Here is an 18,829-nt window from a genome sequence, read left to right as displayed (position 1 = left end):
CCTCCCAGTCTTACAACCCCTCCCTCCCCCAGGAGGTAGCATAAAGCTAAGAAGTAGCCTTTTGCCAAATAGGAAAGATTAGAAAGCAACAATAACTGAAAAGCTGAGCATTCTTTTATGGTCCAGCTGTCCACTCACGTGATCAAGCCGGAAAGAAGAGAGTACAGTATCGAAAGCTGAGCTAAACTCAGGCACGAAGGTGGGTTCCAGGCACTGTAAACAAGGCGAAGGGGACAACCCTCCCTGGATTTACAGGCACTCACATCCTTTCTTATTTATTCCATGCTAAATATCACGATTCTTTTCGGGCCGGGCCGGGCCAACTCGGGCGGAAAGCAAAACAGGACGAAAAGCCTCCAGCGAGGCTAGACCAGAGACGCCGTCTCGTGCCAAGGGCCTCGTGCGTCCAACTCTTCCCCTTCGAGGGGAGAGTCAAGAGGTCGGGCGAAGTCGCGTTCCTGTCTCACTCGGGAGAAGAAAGAAAGTCCCTTCTGGGCTCTTTAATCCTCTCCCCCCGCCCGCCCGCTCCTTTTGCTTAATGAGGACGAGGGGAAAGTTTCCCGCCTCCTGGCACATGCTGGAGCCTTTGGCTCCCCTTTCCCGCTTCCCGGCGGCGGCGGGGGCTTAGCCAGGCAGCTGTTCCCACCTCCTCGTGCCTGGCAGCCCCTCTCCGCCCCTCGCAGCTCTCCGGGCCGCCTGCCAGCCGAGGCTTCCCGCCCTCCCTGCGTGCCTGTGTCTCCGCCGAGCTGAGGGAAACTGGCCCCTCCTTTTACTCTCGTCGACCCCTCCCTCTCTGCCTCCTCCCTCCAACCCGCCACTCCCCCCCCCCCCCCGCCAAAGCTGAAGCGGAGCTGGTGTTTTTCCACTCACCAGGATGGGTGATGCTCAGCGCTCGCTCATTAGAGAACAGACACGAGAGGTCAGGAAGAAAGCGCTTATAAATTACCGTTTCTTCCTCCCCATTGCTGTTAGTCTGCCTTGCCGCTCACGCCGAAGCACCTAAAGGACGGAGGTAGAGGACGCCAAGACGCTGGACAGCTACCTGGTCAGAAAAGAGCAGCTGCTACAGGTACCAAGGCGGGTTTTCGGTCTTTTTGGAGAGGGGGAGAGAAAGCGAGCGCGGACCACCGCCGACGCCTCTCCTTCTCGCCCTCCTTTCGGGCAACCAGGAACAAAGCAAGGCATATGAGGCGCCCCCCCTTGCCCCCTCCCCACCCCACGTCTTTGTTATTCCCTCCATTCCAGCACCAGAAATCGGGTGGAAAAAACAACAAAACCCCGAACCAACCTCTGTCAAGGAATGGTGCTTCCCCCCCCCCCGCCGTCTTCTTTGTACCGGGTTCCCAAACGACCCTTTCCTTCCATTGCCCGCCTTTGCTTCCTCGCGCCTGCCTTTCGCTCCGCACTTTCCCCGCGCCTTGTTTCCAAGCGATTCTCCCCCGTTTTTTCTTTCCTCTCCCCTTTTTCTCTTATTAGAGCATGGCGGTTGCCTTTTGTCTGCGTTTTGATAAAATGTGCGGGCACGGGCGCCTTTTCTGGTGAAGCCGAGGGCTTTTGTTTTTTTGGGGGGTGGGGGGGGGTTCTTTCCTTATCTTCGCCGGCGGTCAGCCTGTGATACCTTACGTGCACTTTGGAATTATACACACACAACCACACACACATAAACACACAACCATACACACACACACACACACACACACACGTAAGCAGAGAGAGATCCACAGGGAGGATTGAAGTGGCATTAGCCACTTGTGTGGCAACGCTTTCCGTCTGATTTATTTCGTTCGTGCGGTGGGGTGGGTTTTTTCTCTTCCCCCCCCTCTCCTCCCTTTACATCTGTGAGCAAGTGCTCGCCTCTTTCCCCCGACCGCCCTCCTCCCGCTTCTTCCTCCGCGCGACGTGCGATTGAATTCTATCGAAGCATGCGGCTCGTCTTAAAAAAAAAAGAAGCAGCAAAAAAACCAAAAAGGAAAAAAAGAAAAAACCCCGAGGCAGCAGACGGCAATTAGAAAATTCAAACTCTAGCGTTTGCTACCACCGCGGCTTTGCCTGCGCATCTTAATAGCTCTCTTGCGAATTCGTTCATTCATTTTTTTTTATATAAAAAAAATATTCTGGAGGAGAGAGAGGCACCTAAAAGAACCACCCTGGGTATTCTTAGAAACTTTGCTGGCAAGAACTGAATCTCGGACGTGTTTCGGGGTAAATAAAGGTGATCACGAATTTGCCTCGCTTGTTCCTGGAATCGGAAGCCAGCTTTCAAAGGGGGTTAAAAAAAAATACTCGTTCGTATTTAACCAGGTTAACAAAAGGGAAGTGGAGCGAATTTTCGAAAGGGCATCGTCTACATTTCCGTATTAAGAACCTAAAAGAGGAAACAGCTTTTGCGTGTCTTATTTGGATCGGCAGACGGCATGTTGGGCACGTTGTCATTTTTTTCTTTATACCTTTTGCTTAACTGGAGAGCAAGGTAATCATTACCAATCGAACGCGTTTTTGGAATAAGGAAAACAAAAACCGGAGCTGATGGTTGGAAAACGTTTGGTTTGTTTGTTTTAAACGTATTACTGTTGTAGTAATACTACACCCTTGGGAAGAAAACTCAGTAGAACTTCCAAATCATTATTTTTGAGATTGCTGGACGGTTGGGTTTTTTTTTTTTTTTTTTTTTTTGGTATTTCAGAATTTAAAAAAGAAAGGTGAGATAGGTGTGTCCTTGGAAAAAAAAACAGTTTTGTTGATAGTGGCTTTTTGTAATCTGGAGTTGCAGTTTGCTAACATTCTATAATCTTTTAAAATGGTGTTTCACATGAACCAGGTTTACACACACACACACAAAATCACACACACAAACAATGTTTAATTTTAGGGTGGGGAACCCCTACACATTATTCTAGGTCAAATCTTTGTGTCCTTGGGACACGATCAGGTATATATATATAGCTTTGTATTTGTGTTTGGTTGGGTAAAATTATCCCAGTAGAAGAACTCAAAAGAGGCTGTTGAAAATGTTCGTCTGTAGACATTGCTTGGAAGTTTTATATATTACAACACAAAAAATGTGTTTACATCATATTTGAGATGAGAGGATCATATATACTATGATAACGCTGCCACTTGCTTAAGTTAAGTGCTAAAAGTGAAAGCGGTTGAGGGAAAGTCGTTAATCTTAGCAGCAGTAAACACATTTTGTCTGCTTTCCGTATTTGATTATTCTTTTATCTGCTTTAAGTATTGCTTTAAGAGAAAACCTTGGCTGCCTCTTCCAAGTTTTCCATGACTCTTTGTCATAATCTATTCTGGTCCCCAAGGTCTCCCTTTTTCATTTTCCTTCACCACCTTCTTCTGCTGCAATTTATCACTCCAAAGTGATATTATTTATTAGCCTTCAAAATGAGCTCTAATATTTGACATCCTATCCTGTAGGGGGCAGCAGTAGGAATAAGGCAAAGATACTGTTATATTTTACTACAATAACACACAGAGAAGAAAGGAAAAAATAGTTAATCTTAGCAGCAGTAAACACATTTTGTCTGCTTTCCGTATTTGATTATTCTTTTATCTGCTTTAAGTATTGCTTTAAGAAAAACCTTGGCTGCCTCTTCAAAGTTTTCCATGACTCTTTGTCATAATCTATTCTGGTCCCCAAGGTCTCCCTTTTTCATTTTCCTTCACCACCTTCTTCTGCTGCAATTTATCACTCCAAAGTGATATTATTTATTAGCCTTCAAAATGAGCTCTAATATTTGGCATCCTATCCTGTAGGGGGCAGCAGTAGGAATAAGGCAAAGATACTGTTATATTTTACTACAATAACACACAGAGAAGAAAGGAAAAAATATTTTATGTGAATGGAAATTTAGGAAGTGAACAAATGATCAGAAATGCTAGTTTATGAGTTGATCATTAATTTAATAATTAGGGACATTGTTTGGTATTCATGCTGGAAAAAAAATATAATATCCTTAAGGGTAACATAATTTTGTCCCCTCCACCCATGTTAGAATGGAATATATTCATTTTTTTAGACCACCTCTCCATTTTTTTTTATGTGGGAGAAATTGAGCTTGAAGTAGGAGTGGCTAAATAATATAATAATAAAAGGAGTGGTTTTAATAATAGACCTCTGAAGATAACCAGCCTTATGTTCAGGGCAAAGTTCACAATGCAGAGAAGATGCATGCAGAGAAGATGCATGACTTTTAATGGAGTTTCATTTTTATTAAAATGAACTTTAAAGGATTATCAGTGGGATCAGTGAAGGAGTGTAGCAGAATTAGATGTTTATCCCTTTCCCGTCATGCCATTCTTCATTATATAAGGTGTTGAAGTTTGCCCTTTGGGTAGTTGTGAGAGCAAAGTATGCAAATACTTTTATTACGTGAGAATTTTCTTCCTCTTTATAAGGCAGTTAAAAGTGTCATAATGTTAGGTAAAATACTAAGATACATTTTGTTTCATGCCCAGCAATATTGTAAAGCTTAGTACGTATGCCACAGGTTGCCTGGGCTATGAGAATTTGTAGCACTTTTGAATAGGAGCGTGTGGAATAGCATTGAATGTAACTAAAGCCATGTCAGACTAGCATTTTCTATATTATGTGCTGCTACTCGGCTATTGGCAGAATCATTCTTAGGCGCTGGAAATAGGCGATATCTCTATAAATATGCTACAATTATCTTCTACTATTTCACTCTATGTGTTTGTTGGATACATTTGAAGTTGGAGTTAAGTGCAACTAAAGTACACTAAGCTAGAAATGCTTTTTTTAGAACAGTCCTGTGTCAATTTTAAACGTGACTATACACATTCACACACACACACACACACAGACACACACACACAGACACACACACACACACACACGGTTATTAGATCATTCTAGTCTGAAAATCTCATCGGTTGATTGGCTTGCGAATTTGAATAACTTAGAATTATTTTCTTCTTCTCTAACACATCATTACCCTTATTTGTCTGAGTAGTCATTAAAATATTCCATATTCAAAGGCTGCTCTGTGTCTAGCATACTACCTTTTCAAAACAGGTAGCCAGTCCAATTAAGAAAGAATGGTATACTTGCTGTTGAAAATCCATATTTCCACAGTATTAGAGCTCCATAAACTGCTTGAAAGTTTGTAAACACTTGTATATATTTATTCACTAACTTTATTGTCATAATGTCACAAACATTAAGCCTTCCTAATTCCTCTGTCTGTAAATTCTGCTTGTAATTTCCAAAAGAAAATTTAAAATTATTTTTGTTCTCACTGAGATAGCACTAATACAAATACATCTGTAAAATTTATTTTTAACCAATCTACCTCAATTTGGTGCCCTCCAAATGTTTTAGGAAGACTTCTAGAAATCTTAGGCAAAATTCTTATCACAACACAACTGGAAGAAACAATCTTGGGAAGCTTTCATTTGTCTGTTGCATCAATAAGGATTACTGTAATTTATTATGCTTTTGGAGAAAAAGAGTTGTAAATCATGGTTGAAGCTTATGTATAACATATATAAGTAGGGCACTTTAGTAGAAAGTTACTTTTTAATCACATATCCTTTAGCACAGCCAATAAATTAATATGAACACAGAAGTTTATTGTTTGTGGAGATTCTCAGTTATCCAGGTCATAGTTGTCTCAAAAATGCTTTTTTAAACTGGAAAATATAAATAAATGGAAGTTTATTTTGTGGAAATGATTTAAAGTTCTGCTGTGTTTGGTACTCTACACTGATTTAGCTTTTAATCTCATAAAATAAAAAACTCTGACTATCTTGCTGATTTGATATTTATAACTTTATGGTGACTTAATTGAGCCAGATATTGCAAAATCAGTAGCACATCTAGGATTGCATGCTTTGTTTTTATTTTTTTTAAATGTAAACATTCAGGTATTTTGTTACTTACCCAAAATAAGCTCAGATTTCATTTATTTTTACTGTATCTCAAACAAAAAACCAGCAATGAGAAAGACAGAAGAAAGGAGAGACAAGGCAGATTTAGGAGATAAGGGGAAGTAAAAACCTACTGTGTTTCCCCGAAAATAGGACACGTCCTGATACTCAGCCCAATCGGGCTTTTCAGGACATGGGCTAAAATACCCCCCCCCAAATAACCCCCCCAAAACTACTAAAATGAACCTGACATGAATCTGATCTTGTCTGGGGAAGGCTATGGTAGTTTCCATGCCCCCGTGGTGACCCTCTGGAGTTGGGCCAGGCATTGTGGGGGGGATGCTCCCTCAGCTTTTCAGGAGGCCAGGCGCCCTCACCCCTGGTTCTCCTGGTCAGGCAGAATTCCTGCCCATTGGCACCCCATTTTGATTTGTGGAGCGGTGGCAGGGACTTCACACTGCTGGTGCCCAAACATTTTTTGCCACCGCTGGGCTCAGATCTCTGGGCTCAGATCTCCAGATGGCTCTGCAGCAGCGCCAGAATGTGATGCTGATGAAGCAGATGGTGGCCATCCACAGCTAATCTCTCCATCCGCCTGACCTGCAGCAGGTCAGGCACCACCAACACCCTCACGCTGCTGGTGGCCACAGTCATCACTAGTCTCCACACCAGCACCAGGGTGAAGCCACTTTCAAGGTGCAGGAAAGTGCTTGGTTCCCATCACCCCATCCTCTGGCAGGTAGTGAAGATTTGCTGTTCTGATCAGGAATGGGCACGTTGCAGGAGCCTCTGCGTCACCCCATCCCCTGCCCCACCTGCCAACCCCCAAATTGTGCCCCAGTGTCTTACTTTTCCAGCTCCATCGCGTTCCTCACCATTGTGTGCAGGGAAACACTTTGTAAAAAAATCTTCTTGCGAGTTTCAAACTTCTCGAGCTCGCGAGAAGGTTTTTTTTTACAAAGTGTTTCCCTGGACACAACAGTGAGGAATGTGATGGAGCTGGAAAAGTAAGATGCACTAGGGTGCGATTTGGGTGTTAGCATGTGTGGCAGGGGATGGAGTGGGGCGAAGGCTCCTGCAACCTGCCTATTCTCAGTCGGAACAGCAAATCTCCGCTACCTGCCAGAGGATGAGGTGGCGGGAACTAAGCACCTTACTGCACCTCGAAAGCGGCTTCTTCCGGGGATGGCTGTGGGCACCAGCAGTGTGAGGATGTTGGTGATGCCCTACCTGCTGCAGGCCGGGTGGACGGAGGCACTAAGACTGTCCAAGGGTGGCCTCCATCTGCTTCATCAGCACCGTGTTCTGGCACTGCCGCAGAGCCGCCTAGAGATCTGAGTTCTTCTTGCCCACCCTACCTGCCACCTGCCAGAAAACAATAAGCACACCCCCCCCCCCAAGATAATAAGGCCAAGGCCATATTTCGGGGGTCAAAAGAAAATAAGATCCTGTCTTGTTTTTGGGAAAACCTGGTAGGATCAGAGTTCAAAGCCTTAAACAAGTAGACCAGATGTGAAATTTAATAAAAGCATCATGGCTACTAAATATTCATTTCTTTATTGTCAAGTGAAATTATTTTTCCACACTTTTAAGTGTTAACAAATTATCTCATTATAAAGCCTTGTAAATATGGAAAAAGGATAACTAAATAATTATTTCTAACAATACCGTATTTTCCTGAAAATACGACCTGTCCTGAAACTAACGCCTTGCCACATTTTTCGCATGGGCAAAACTATAAGCCCACCCCCAAAAATAAGCCCCTTGGACAACCCCCCCCTCCAGGCAGAGCACTGCTCACCGACCTAGCAGGATGCCAAAGATGCCAAGCCATGGGAGCCGGGGGGAAGGCGCTCATGTTGTTTGGCAACTTTGGAATACCGCTAGGTTGGGGAAAGGCAACCAGTGAATGGCCGGAGGGGGGAGTTGCCAGGCAGCTGGTCCCTTGCGAACTGGCTCCGGAAGAGCTGGGCACAACCTCAGGGGTGAAGCAGCCATGAGATGACCATGCTCACGAGCAGCCGCCCATCAAACCCCCTCTCCAGCTGGGCAGAGCGCCATTCACTGATCTAGGGGGTATCCCTAAGGCGCCAAGGCACGTGGCGCTCTGCCCACTCCCCAGCTCCCACGGCTTGGCACATTTGGGATACCCCCTAGGTCAGTGCATGGAACTCTGCCCTGCTGGAGAGGGGGGTTGCACGAGCACCTGTTCTGTCCCCACCGTGCTCCAAGCATAACTTCTCCGGCTTCCAAACTCCAAGGCTGCAGAGTCTTCTAGCAGTGGCCACTCTAGGAGTGTGCTCTATGGTTGTGGGCTGGCTGCTGGAAGACTCTCTGTCTGGAAGACTCTGTCTGGCAGCCGCCCCACAACCATAGAGCACACTCCTAGAGTGGCCGCTGCTGGAAGACTCGGCAGCCGAGTTTTCGAGTTTGGAAGCCGGAGAAGAAGTTATACTTGGAGCACGGTGGGGGCAGAACAGGTGCTCGCGCAATCCCCATCTCCAGCCAGGCAGAGCTCCATGCACTACCTAGGGGGTATCCCAAATGTGCCAAGCTGCGGGAACTGGGGAGTGGGCAGAGTGCCACTTGCCTTGGCACTTTAGGGACACCCCCTAGATCAGTGAATGGTGTTCTGCCCGGCTGGAGAGGGGGTTTGCCAGGCGGCTGCTCATGAGCATGGTCACCTCATGGCTGCTTCGCCCCTGAGGCTGTGCCCGGCTCTTTGGGAGCCAGTTCAGTTCGCAAGGGAGCAGCTGCCCGGCAACCCTAAAACAATAAGTCCTCCCCCTATATAATAAGCCCAAGGCCATATTTCATGGGGCAAAAGAAAATAAGACCCTGTCTTATTTTCTCTTATTTTCGGGAAAACATGGTAGATTCAAAGTGACTAATTGTTACCTCAAGGAATAATGAGAACAAGACTGTGTAAAGCTACTTCTGTGCTGCATGTGTCATAAATAGGTAATATTATTATCTTGTTTTCCTACTTAAAAACACTTAAAGCAACCCAGTATTATGTGCTATCAAGTTGGTGCCAACTTTTAGCAACTATATAGATAGATTTTATGACAGTCTCTCCCTAACCTGATCCTTCAGGTCTTCCAATGGTATGCCCATCACTACTGTAACTGTCCCAGGTTGGGGATAATTGTCATGGAGATAATTTATCTACTTAGAGTTGACATCAACTTATAGCACATAATCTATCAATACAAGAAACCACAATAAGAATGCATGGACATCCACTACGGGGTGGGAGAACAAGTGATGAAATGTATATGATGACTTCTAAACATAAACCACTTGACTTACATCTGTGTGTTCAATGCCAGATTGCTAGCACAAAAGGGCAAGATTTGTTTTATGATGTCATGCACATTATCATTTCCACTATTGTGATTACTTGGGTGCCTGCCTTAAATATGTTCTTGACTCTGCCTACTGTGTTAGTTTTGGTTGGAAAGGAGCAGCAAAATTTGGCTCTGGATTTGGGGATCATGTGCCTGAGGAAGATATTTTCCTGAATTTTGAAAAGCACTTTATTCTTTTCCTGAATTGCTTACCATCAGACTTGAGATTTTAAAGCCCTTTCTGGCATGGATCCAGGTTACTTGAGGAACCATCTCACCCCAATGGGACTTGCCTGCCCCATCCACAGAAGGGTCATACTGCGGATTCTATCAGTCAAAGAATTTCTGCTGGTGACCCCCAGGAGAAGAAGAATCTGTGCCAATGGCTCCTGCCCTTTGGAATATTATTCCCTGAGGTGAGATCTGCTCCCATCCTTCTGACCTTCAGCAAAAGCCTTAAGACCTGGTTCTACCAGATGGCTTATGGTCCCACTGGAAGAGCATCACACAGGAGGTGCAGAGGTGAAATCCATAAGGTTCTGACAGGTTCTGGAGAACTGGTAGCAAAAAATTTGAGTAGTTCGGAGAACCGGTAAATGCCACCTCTGGCTGGCCCCAGAGTGGGATGGGAATGGAGATTTTGCAGTATCCTTCCCCTGCCATGCCCACAAAGCCACACTCATAGAACCAGTAGTAAAAATTCTTTTAATTTCACCACTGTGGAGGTGACTGATTAATTAAAAGCTAATCCCACAACCCACCTCCTGCCCTCGGATCCAGCTCACCCCTTTCCCATCCTGTGTCCATTATTTTACTTTGATGGTATTGTAATTTTATTGAGTTAGGAATATTTATTGTTAATAATTTTTTTTAAATGATGTAAGCTACCCAGAATTGCTTCAATGTGAAATGGGCAGCAAATAAATTCAATCAATCAAATGAGGACAAAATAATAGTTTGGTTTGAGAATCTTAAGCCTTTTCAAGAAGAGTTACATTCCAGTGCACCATGGTTACTATTTAGAACCAGATTGCTTGCGGGGCGGGGGATCAGTGTGTTTGTGACATCAGCAATCATTATACCAATCCCAACCCTTGAATCAGAATTCTCTGTACTCTTAAGGAATGGCACAAAGAAACCTGAGACAATGCCTGCTGATGTGACTATGTACTACTATTTACTCTCTTATCTCATACTGTGTTAGAGGAAGAGAAGAAGGGAAGAGTTAGAGGAAAGAAGACAAGAGGAAGGCAGGAGAAGGCATGAACTTTGGAGCAAACCATAGGTCAAAGGCAAGGAACCAAACTCAAAGGGATGAAGAAAAGGGAGTGAAGTGGAAAAACAACTGAAACAGAAAATACAGGGCTGGCTCATTTACTCAGATAGTTCAATTATAGTCATCATTCTTCATAATATTGGCATAACATTTATGCCAGTTACTCAGCCAAAAACAGGGAAGCACAGCATCTTCATTCCTTCGAGGTGATCAGAGATATAAAGGCTTCATTCACAAATCTCCCAAGTGCTGCTTAGCTTGTAGAAAATACAAGTAAAAGAGTTGGGTCTATTGACCACTGCACAAATTTAGAGCTAATTACTTCTGTTCATTATGCCAAGTTCACAGTTCTTGAACTATGAGCATTGTAGAAATGAACCAGTCTATTCCTATAATAAAGGTAGCATGGGAAGGATCTTTAGATCATGGCTGGGATTATTCATATAAGAAGCTTACACTTTTCTTTAGCTTGGGTATGTGTGGTGATATCCTCAGTGAACAATTATAAAACATCCAGGATTATCTTGTAAAAAGCTCTGTTACAATATCGGCAATGAATTTACTATGCTTACTTCATTTATTTGTTCTCTCAGTCATATGCATAGGCTGAATATTATGAATTAGCTCAGAGACCTATTTAGGGTGTGTCAAATTTTTCAACTTTCAATTTCCAAACATTAGGAGTTGCTCAAAAGTTGTGACATGCCTTGGGGATTGTAATATTTTGGTTACTTTAATATAATTTAGATGTGCTTGGTAAGTAACTACCTAAATATCGTAACTTTTTAACTTTTTGTTTGTTTCAGTATGTACAAATAAGTTATGATTTCAACTCCCATTTGAGGTCATGAATAAACTTTATATCTATCCAGTGTTGATATGTAACTAGCTTCATAACTGCCAGATTTATTGAGGAGTTGTTTGTTAAAAGGGCATGGATAGTTAGAAACATACTTCTAGGCTAGATTATAATGCAAAGGGCACTACATAAAGTGGTAGTAACAATACTGTTCATGAAGCACCTCTTGATAGTAAGTTTTGGTCAATTTTATTCTTGCAATTATGGACTGCTGAATTTTATTCCTTTACATATATATTTGTGTTAGGAGTAAGCAATAAGCATGGTGTTAAATAATATGTGAAACTCTTGTAATGATGACAAGATACATGATTCTCTTAAGTAACATGTAAGTATACAAGGTAGGAATTTTATCTTTTTGGTTATCCATCGATTGGAACTTGAATTGACAGTTTTATGAGAAGAGAACTACAGTTTCAACTAATCTTGGTTCAAATTATTTTTAATTTATAATTAAATTATTTTATTTCTTAATTTTCCTTTTGTATGATATCTTATGTGCTAAATATTAAATGGCATTTGGAGAAACAGAAACATCGGAAAGCAGTACTGTGCTATGCTCATTTAAAATATAGTCAGAACATCAGCTTTAGATAAAATTTAAGGTAGCGTATTGGTGACTACTTTTGAAGGCATAGTTTGTAGGAAATGGAGATGAAGGATAACAAATTGGTTGTTCTCAGCGATCATGGGCTTTGGAAGCCATACTGGAGAAGGTAGACTCATAGGTAGGTCACAGAACTATGGAATGTAAGAGAGCAAAGTAAAAAGTATTTTATTAGCCTACAGAATTCTTGAGACATATCTTGTAATTCTGAAAAGCAATCTCTTATGCCAATCTCTGTCTTTCAGGTAGCCTTTTAATTTTTCTGTCTTAATCCTCTAGAATTGGTAATGTAGGAGGGGTGGAATTGAAGAGGTATTTGTTCCACAGACCAAGCAGGAGTATAATTTATTCAAATGGACCCCTGACAAGAGATTGAAACCTTTATTGCTTCCCTCACAGATCCCGGTAAACTAGAAAGAAGCTGTAAATATGTTGGCATGCAACTTTTAAATAATACAGGTAGTCCCCAACATACAAGCACAATTGAGCCGAAAATTTATGCTGCTGAATGAGGCAGATGTTAAGTGAATTTCCCCCAATTTTACCACCTTTCTTGCCACAGTGGTTAAGTGAATCACTGCAGTTCTTAAATTAGTAACACGGTTGTTAAGTGAATCTAGTTTCTCCATTGGCTTTGCTTGTCAGAAGGCCACAATGGGAGATTACAAATGTAAGTCACGTGACATGGGGATGCTGCAGTGGTCCTAAGTGTGAAAAATGGTCATAAGACTTTTTTCAGTGCCGTTGTATCTTTGAACGATCACTAAATGAACTGTTGTAAGTTGAGGACTACCTGTACTTAAGCAGGGGATAAAAGCCAAACTGTGTGCCTGCAACCAGGCAGGTGGTGCTGTGAAAAAACTCTTAATACTAAACAGGCTCTATCAGCCCACTGTCAGTCAGAAATAGATACTCCTAGATTAGTGGGTCTCAACCTTCCTAAGGTTGACCCTTTAATATATTCCTCATGTTGTGGTGACCCCCAACCATAAAATTATTTTATGTTTTCCGTATTTTTTTGAAAATATGTGTTTTCCAATGGTCTTAGGCGACCCCTGTGACAGGGTCGTGACCCACAGGTTGAGAACCAGTGTCCTAGATGAAATGGATGAATTAATCTGGAATAAGATACCTTCCTGTAGTCTAGATCTTTCCGTTCTAGAAAAAAGCTTGTAAAAACAAAGATCACACAAAGCAAGGGTGGGGGAACCTATCATGTTAGGTAGTACAGTATTGGAAATAACTGTTCACTCACAGTTTTCACCTTGAAATCAATCTAATTTTGAAGCAGCTTTCCAGAATTTCATGCTGGCATATTACATTAAAGTAGGAGATTAGAGAAAATTATGGTTTTACAATCTTTAGTTGTTCCTTAAATCACTTCTTACTTATGCCCAAAGGATCTTCATTTGTTTTTCCCTCGTTTGCATCATTATTTTTCTTTGTTTTCCTTTGCTTTGCTTTGCTTTGCTTTGCTTTGTCCTTTTCTGTTCTGTTTTGTTCTGTTTTGTTTTATTTTTATTTTTTCTTTTTCTGAAACAGGAAGAGAAAATCCTTTCTGGAGATACTCCTCTTCATGTAAGTGTTTTTTATGCTTGTTAATAAAAACATTGTAATATTAGCCAATATTAGCCATAATATTCAGAATCCAGATGTTTATCATCTGCTCATAGAAAGATAATAAAATCCATATCCCCAATATACACATCCATGATATGGAGCCAAAACAATATTTTCAGATCTCAGATATGGATTAGAACATGTTGCCCGATCAAAGTCTAGCGATTTTCATGCCTATGTACCTAAACTGAGTCATAATCAGAAAGTGGGTGAAGATCACTCATATCTTACACATAATTTCCACAACATTCCCCAATTTTGGAGTCTGAGATAACCAGCTTACCATACCTCATATTAACCAGTATATATGTGTGTGTGTGTGTTTATTGCCTAAAGTTACAATCCAGTGTGCCCCATTTATATATTTGGAGGACCCAGTAAATGTTAAAGGAACTTATTTCTGAACCAACATGTTAAGGTTGTGCTGAAATCCTAAATATACTTACTTCAGTAGAACTTAATTCTGAATAAACTTTCTCAAGATTGCACCACAAGACATTATTCAATGGTAATAGAACAAGTCAGCATAGAATTTCGGCTAAGATATGCTTTGTTTTTTTAGGTTCTACTCTATTTGCAAGGTTCCTTAAATGGATAAGATTTCAAGTAATACTCCACAGCTCCTTCTATAATTTATGATATTATATAATGTATATATCAACATTTAGCAACCTCCCTAAATAGATAACACCCAGTAAACTATACTCAGCCTGTTGATTCACAGTTAACGAGCATCACAACATAGCTAACATCTGGCAAGCTGAAGGTAGGACCTGTTGTGTAAACAGATAATGTTCTCACCACAAGGTTGTGCTAGAGAGTGGTTCAGTGGCTTATTTTGCATTGCACCTAGAGAAAACAAAACACCAAGCTGTGGTAAACATATATTTATTTAAGGCAATTTATCTTGATCTTCAGATGAAAAAGCTCCCCAAATGACCCTATTGATAAACAGAGCAAGCTGTCTTTAACTTGTGGCTTGGAATATAAAAAATATGACACAAAAATCAATGTGGGATGCCATAAAGTATTAACACACTTGTTTGCCAGTTTTGGCTTAGTCGTATATTTTGACAGGTTGTGAAGCGTTTTCTTCATGGGACCCTATATATGTGTAGGTGAACCCATAGGATTTTGCCCTTTCCCTTGAACAATTATAACTAATACACACATATATTTCTTGAGAATGCTTTTTGCATTCAAACTTAAAAGCCATGTATTTGGAAATGCTTCATATGTACTTCAGTCATGGAAAGATTTCTCTTTTAAGTTTAAATATATTCCTTTGATAAAGGTAAATTGGCTTTGAAAAAGAAAATTATGACAGTAATTGTGGTATAGAGGCTCTTGATTTATATCATATTTTGTATGTGCACCGTCCCTAACATAATGGCAAGCTCAGAAACAATTTGTTGCTTTTCATTTTCTTTAATTAATTCATTAGCAAGAATGGTAACTTACATTTCCATAACAAATCGTTCAAAAAGCTTCTCTGTAACACGGTTCTTTGCTTTTGTGGAGCTAAAATTTTACTTGACTTAAGAATAAAAGCAACTTGTAGAGTGCACACTTATGTTTAATTATTACTGTGCTGGCTACTACCAGTTTTGCAGAGAAATGTATTTGCCAACTTCCTTCAACCTGGCAGTCTGTTTGGGTTTTGGAGATTCATGCAATGGGAGAAGTAATAAGGGAGAGCTTTCTCCTTTTGCAGGAGCTTTCATCTTTCTTACATTATTGATTACGCATTTGTGGTTCATAATGATAAAATGTCCATACAATGTATTCTCTAGGTATTATACAAAATAAATGTTTGTAATACAAAAACAAGGTTTTCTTCCCTGGCTCTGCTCTGTCATACCATAGATTAAATGTACACCTGGTCCACTGTTAGCCAAACTATAGAACTGGATGACAGAAGCTGGTTTGTGCCCTTCTCTACTGCTCTGGTTTTCCATCCACTGCCATTTTCTGGAATGTGCAGAGGCAGCTTCTGCCTTCATTTGACACTATTTCAAGGGAGTTTCCACATAGAGGTAGTGTGCATAGTATTAGTGTCTAGTCTGCAAAGCAACCACTAAACTTTTAGTGATAGTACTGAATGAAGGGAAAGAAGGAGGGAGGGGTTAAAAGCTAAAATAATGCATCTCTATCTTTTTACACCATTTCCCTTAATGGTATAAAGACAACTTTTTTTTTCTTAATAGCACTGGCCTCATGATATAAAATTAGAAAGTTGCTTGTTCCCTATCATTGCTCCCCCCCCCCCGTCACGAAGGCGTTAGCACTTACAAGTGAAGGAACAGAGGGGGAGGGTCTCTATTTGTTTATTTTGTTTCATTGGCTTGTGGAATGACCTAAAAAGGCTCTTGTACAAATCCACTAGTTTTTGAACAGACTGCAATGGAGAAATGAGCTCTCCTGTAATTCAGTTCCAACTTTATCAGTCTGGATAATAATAGACTCTACAAAGCAGAGATATGAGGAGGAGAGTATATGCCAAGTTCTGTACCCAAAGCCTGTGGTACATAGTAAATTAAACTGAGCCAGTGCATTATTAGGATTGTCTCTGTACATCTTGGTGGAAGAAAGTGTCCTCTCTCCTTCAGGATAGGTTAATCACAATTCCTAGTTGGTCTGGAAAGTGAACTGGCTGATTTTCTCAGTAACTTTAGTGAGAACTTTAGAATGTAGATAATTAACATCACGGCAGTATGCACAATCTGTTCTTTCTTGTACGGTAGATAGTAGGGTGTGTGCATAGACCAATTTTCTTGAATTTAACTTGGATTTGCTTCCTTAGATGGCGTTAAAGCACTGGCGTTAAAGAAACATGCAAAGGGCAAATCCAATGTTACTTAGCACAATAGTTTCTTTTTACTTCCTCCTCTCATCTGCCCGGAGCACATAATCATTAATTAGACTAATTTAGAGTAGGCTGAGAAAGAGAATCATTTAGCCAAAGGAAGCAGTGATAAATCCATTTCATATGCTTTGTATTTACTAATATCATAATAAGACTAGGTCAGCAATTCAAGGAAACCAGTTGCAAATTTAAAATAGAAACTTAGTTCCTTGGTTCATATTGGATGCCTTGATGCACTGACTCAGACTGAGCATGGCTTCTTCCAATTATTATGATTCATAGCCAGAGTTTTAAAATTATTTTATAAAAGACAAATGAAATCCTTATAGGGCCTGCTGTCAGATGGAAGAGTATTATACATAAGTATGCCAAGTAACAAAGCTGGAAGGAAAAAGAAAAGTTGTAGTCTACTTTTCTGCTTTCTATGAGGCCCTTGGGAGATGCAGAAATAGTGTGCTGGCTTTTCTTAATATTTTTTATACACATTCACATTCTCTATCACAAACCTGGAAATAAACAGGCTTCTATAGTTTCATTTGCCTACTGCCTTCAAACCACCTTGGAAATTGTCATTATAGAAGATGGAAACTTCAGTCTTAGGGATATTTATTTATTTTTATTTGTCTCATTTATACAGTTGTCCATTCACAAGAAAGTGATTCTGGATGATGTACAACCAAACTAATGTGAAAGGGAGTACATATCTAGCAGGCATATATTGCTAAGCCCATTCCTTTCTTTATGATCTCAAGGTTTAGCAGGCAGAATAGAGTAGCAGTTTTCAAGCATTTGCAAGTTGCAGTACCTTAGTTTAAAAATTCCCAGAATCCTTGATCAAGAGAAAAAACTCTAGTAATAAAAAACAGGCTATATTTGAGTTATATATAATATTATTTTTTTGCACTTAGTCTCTCAAGAAGCCTGTCTTCATGGAATTGTAGGATTTTGTGAAATATATGTTTATCCCTGGAATAGGTCGTCTTTATATTTAAGAGTCATAGTACAGTATCTTTGAACCCTGCATTTCAAATAGCACATTTTTATCTCATCTGCAGACATAACAAAAATTCTTTAATCTACAAGGCAAGATGCTGTTGATATGTAAAGGCTACATAAGCCAAAAGACCCAGTTCAGCTAATGAAATCATTGAAGAGAGCTATCACAAGCAAATCTATAGTGTTTAGTCTATATCAGCCTATTTATGTTAAAATGGATATGCATTAAAATGCACCTCAAAAACACTACACCTCATCTATTTGTGTTTAGATGCATATGTTGGAAGCACATCTCAGCAAACATTTTATTGAAAGCAGCGCAGGGCAGATATTCTACATACAGGTCTGTTATTGTTAATAACAATAATTGGCGAATCAGCAAACAAGAAAACAGTATAAAGATTCAATTTATGCAGCCCATATATAATTAATCTTTGGACTGCAAACAATACAGCACATCAAAATTATTGCTGTGGTACCTTGCGGTAATGAAAATCAAATTGGAAATGCCAATTTTTAGTTCTGTATATGCGCACAACCATATAGGGTAATATTTCACATAGATATTTCTTCCTGCTCATAGTCTCTTCAATATAAATGACTTAAGTTCTTTGGGTCCTTTTGAACTGCTATGGCATACATTTTTAAGCAGGGAATAAATGAGTTTGGAAAATTACACAGGGATATTGTCAACTTTTAGGCTTGTTAAAATGTTTATGTTTGATACAATAACTTGAGAAAATATAATTTATTTATTTTTATTTATTAAACTTATATGCTGCCATTCACACTATCGAAGTGACTCTGGGCATTTTGTTTTGTAATAATTAATTTTAAGAAAGCTCTGTATCCCTGTTACTCTTCAATTGGGTCCAGGTATACTGAAGCCTTTAGATCCCAGCAGAAGTAGGTTTTCCCAGACTAGGGTCCTCAGGATTGCATTTTTATAGTGAGAGACTCATCAGAGTCAGTTCTGGAGTTCAGTGTTTCTTAAAGTGCAACTCCATAGGGGGGAAGTGGATTGCTCATTGTCATCACCGATATTATTTTTAATTGCAATGCTCAGAAGGATCCATCTTTCTGTGTTCATTTGCTGCAACAAATACTACCAACATTCATTACTTTCTATCAGTGTCTTACCCTATGGAGGAACCAGCCCTGCCCATCCACATTGCGGAGGGGATAGACGTTCTGACTGGTGAGTGCAGCTAAGGTGGGATGCTTGTGAAATGGTGGGGGAGGCATGCTGATGCAGAGAGCTTGAGACCTTGTTTGTGTTATGTATTTGGGAAATTTAGGAATGTTTTCCATGAACATTTTAAGTAGTTTTCTGTTTTTCCAAAATGTGCTATATTGA

The 18,829-nt window shown here is 40.6% G+C and overlaps 1 protein-coding gene across 3 annotated transcripts in view; it reads left to right on the top strand.

Annotated features, from left to right (window-relative positions):
- Positions 1–930: 930 nt before the first annotated feature.
- SLC6A6 (solute carrier family 6 member 6) overlaps positions 931–18,829 on the top strand; it is a 55,769-nt gene continuing 37,870 nt past the window's right edge. The window contains exons 1-3 of one of the 3 annotated variants that reach the window (XM_087708949.1): positions 974–1,069; positions 13,533–13,568; positions 18,605–18,670. In XM_087708949.1, the coding sequence (XP_087565075.1) occupies positions 18,616–18,670 (55 nt within the window). In that variant the 5' untranslated portion in view covers positions 974–1,069; positions 13,533–13,568; positions 18,605–18,615. Of the gene's footprint in view, positions 1,070–13,532; positions 13,569–18,604; positions 18,671–18,829 lie in introns of all 3 variants that reach the window. The other 2 variants (XM_087708950.1, XM_087708951.1) reach the window with 2 other exon arrangements.

The sequence above is a fragment of the Thamnophis sirtalis genome, unplaced genomic scaffold, assembly GCF_051295495.1.
Source record: "Thamnophis sirtalis isolate CommonGarterSnake01/CBP01778 unplaced genomic scaffold, rThaSir2_p1.2 scaffold_3, whole genome shotgun sequence".
Taxonomy (NCBI): domain Eukaryota; kingdom Metazoa; phylum Chordata; class Lepidosauria; order Squamata; family Natricidae; genus Thamnophis; species Thamnophis sirtalis.
This window is presented reverse-complemented; position numbering and strand designations above follow the sequence as displayed.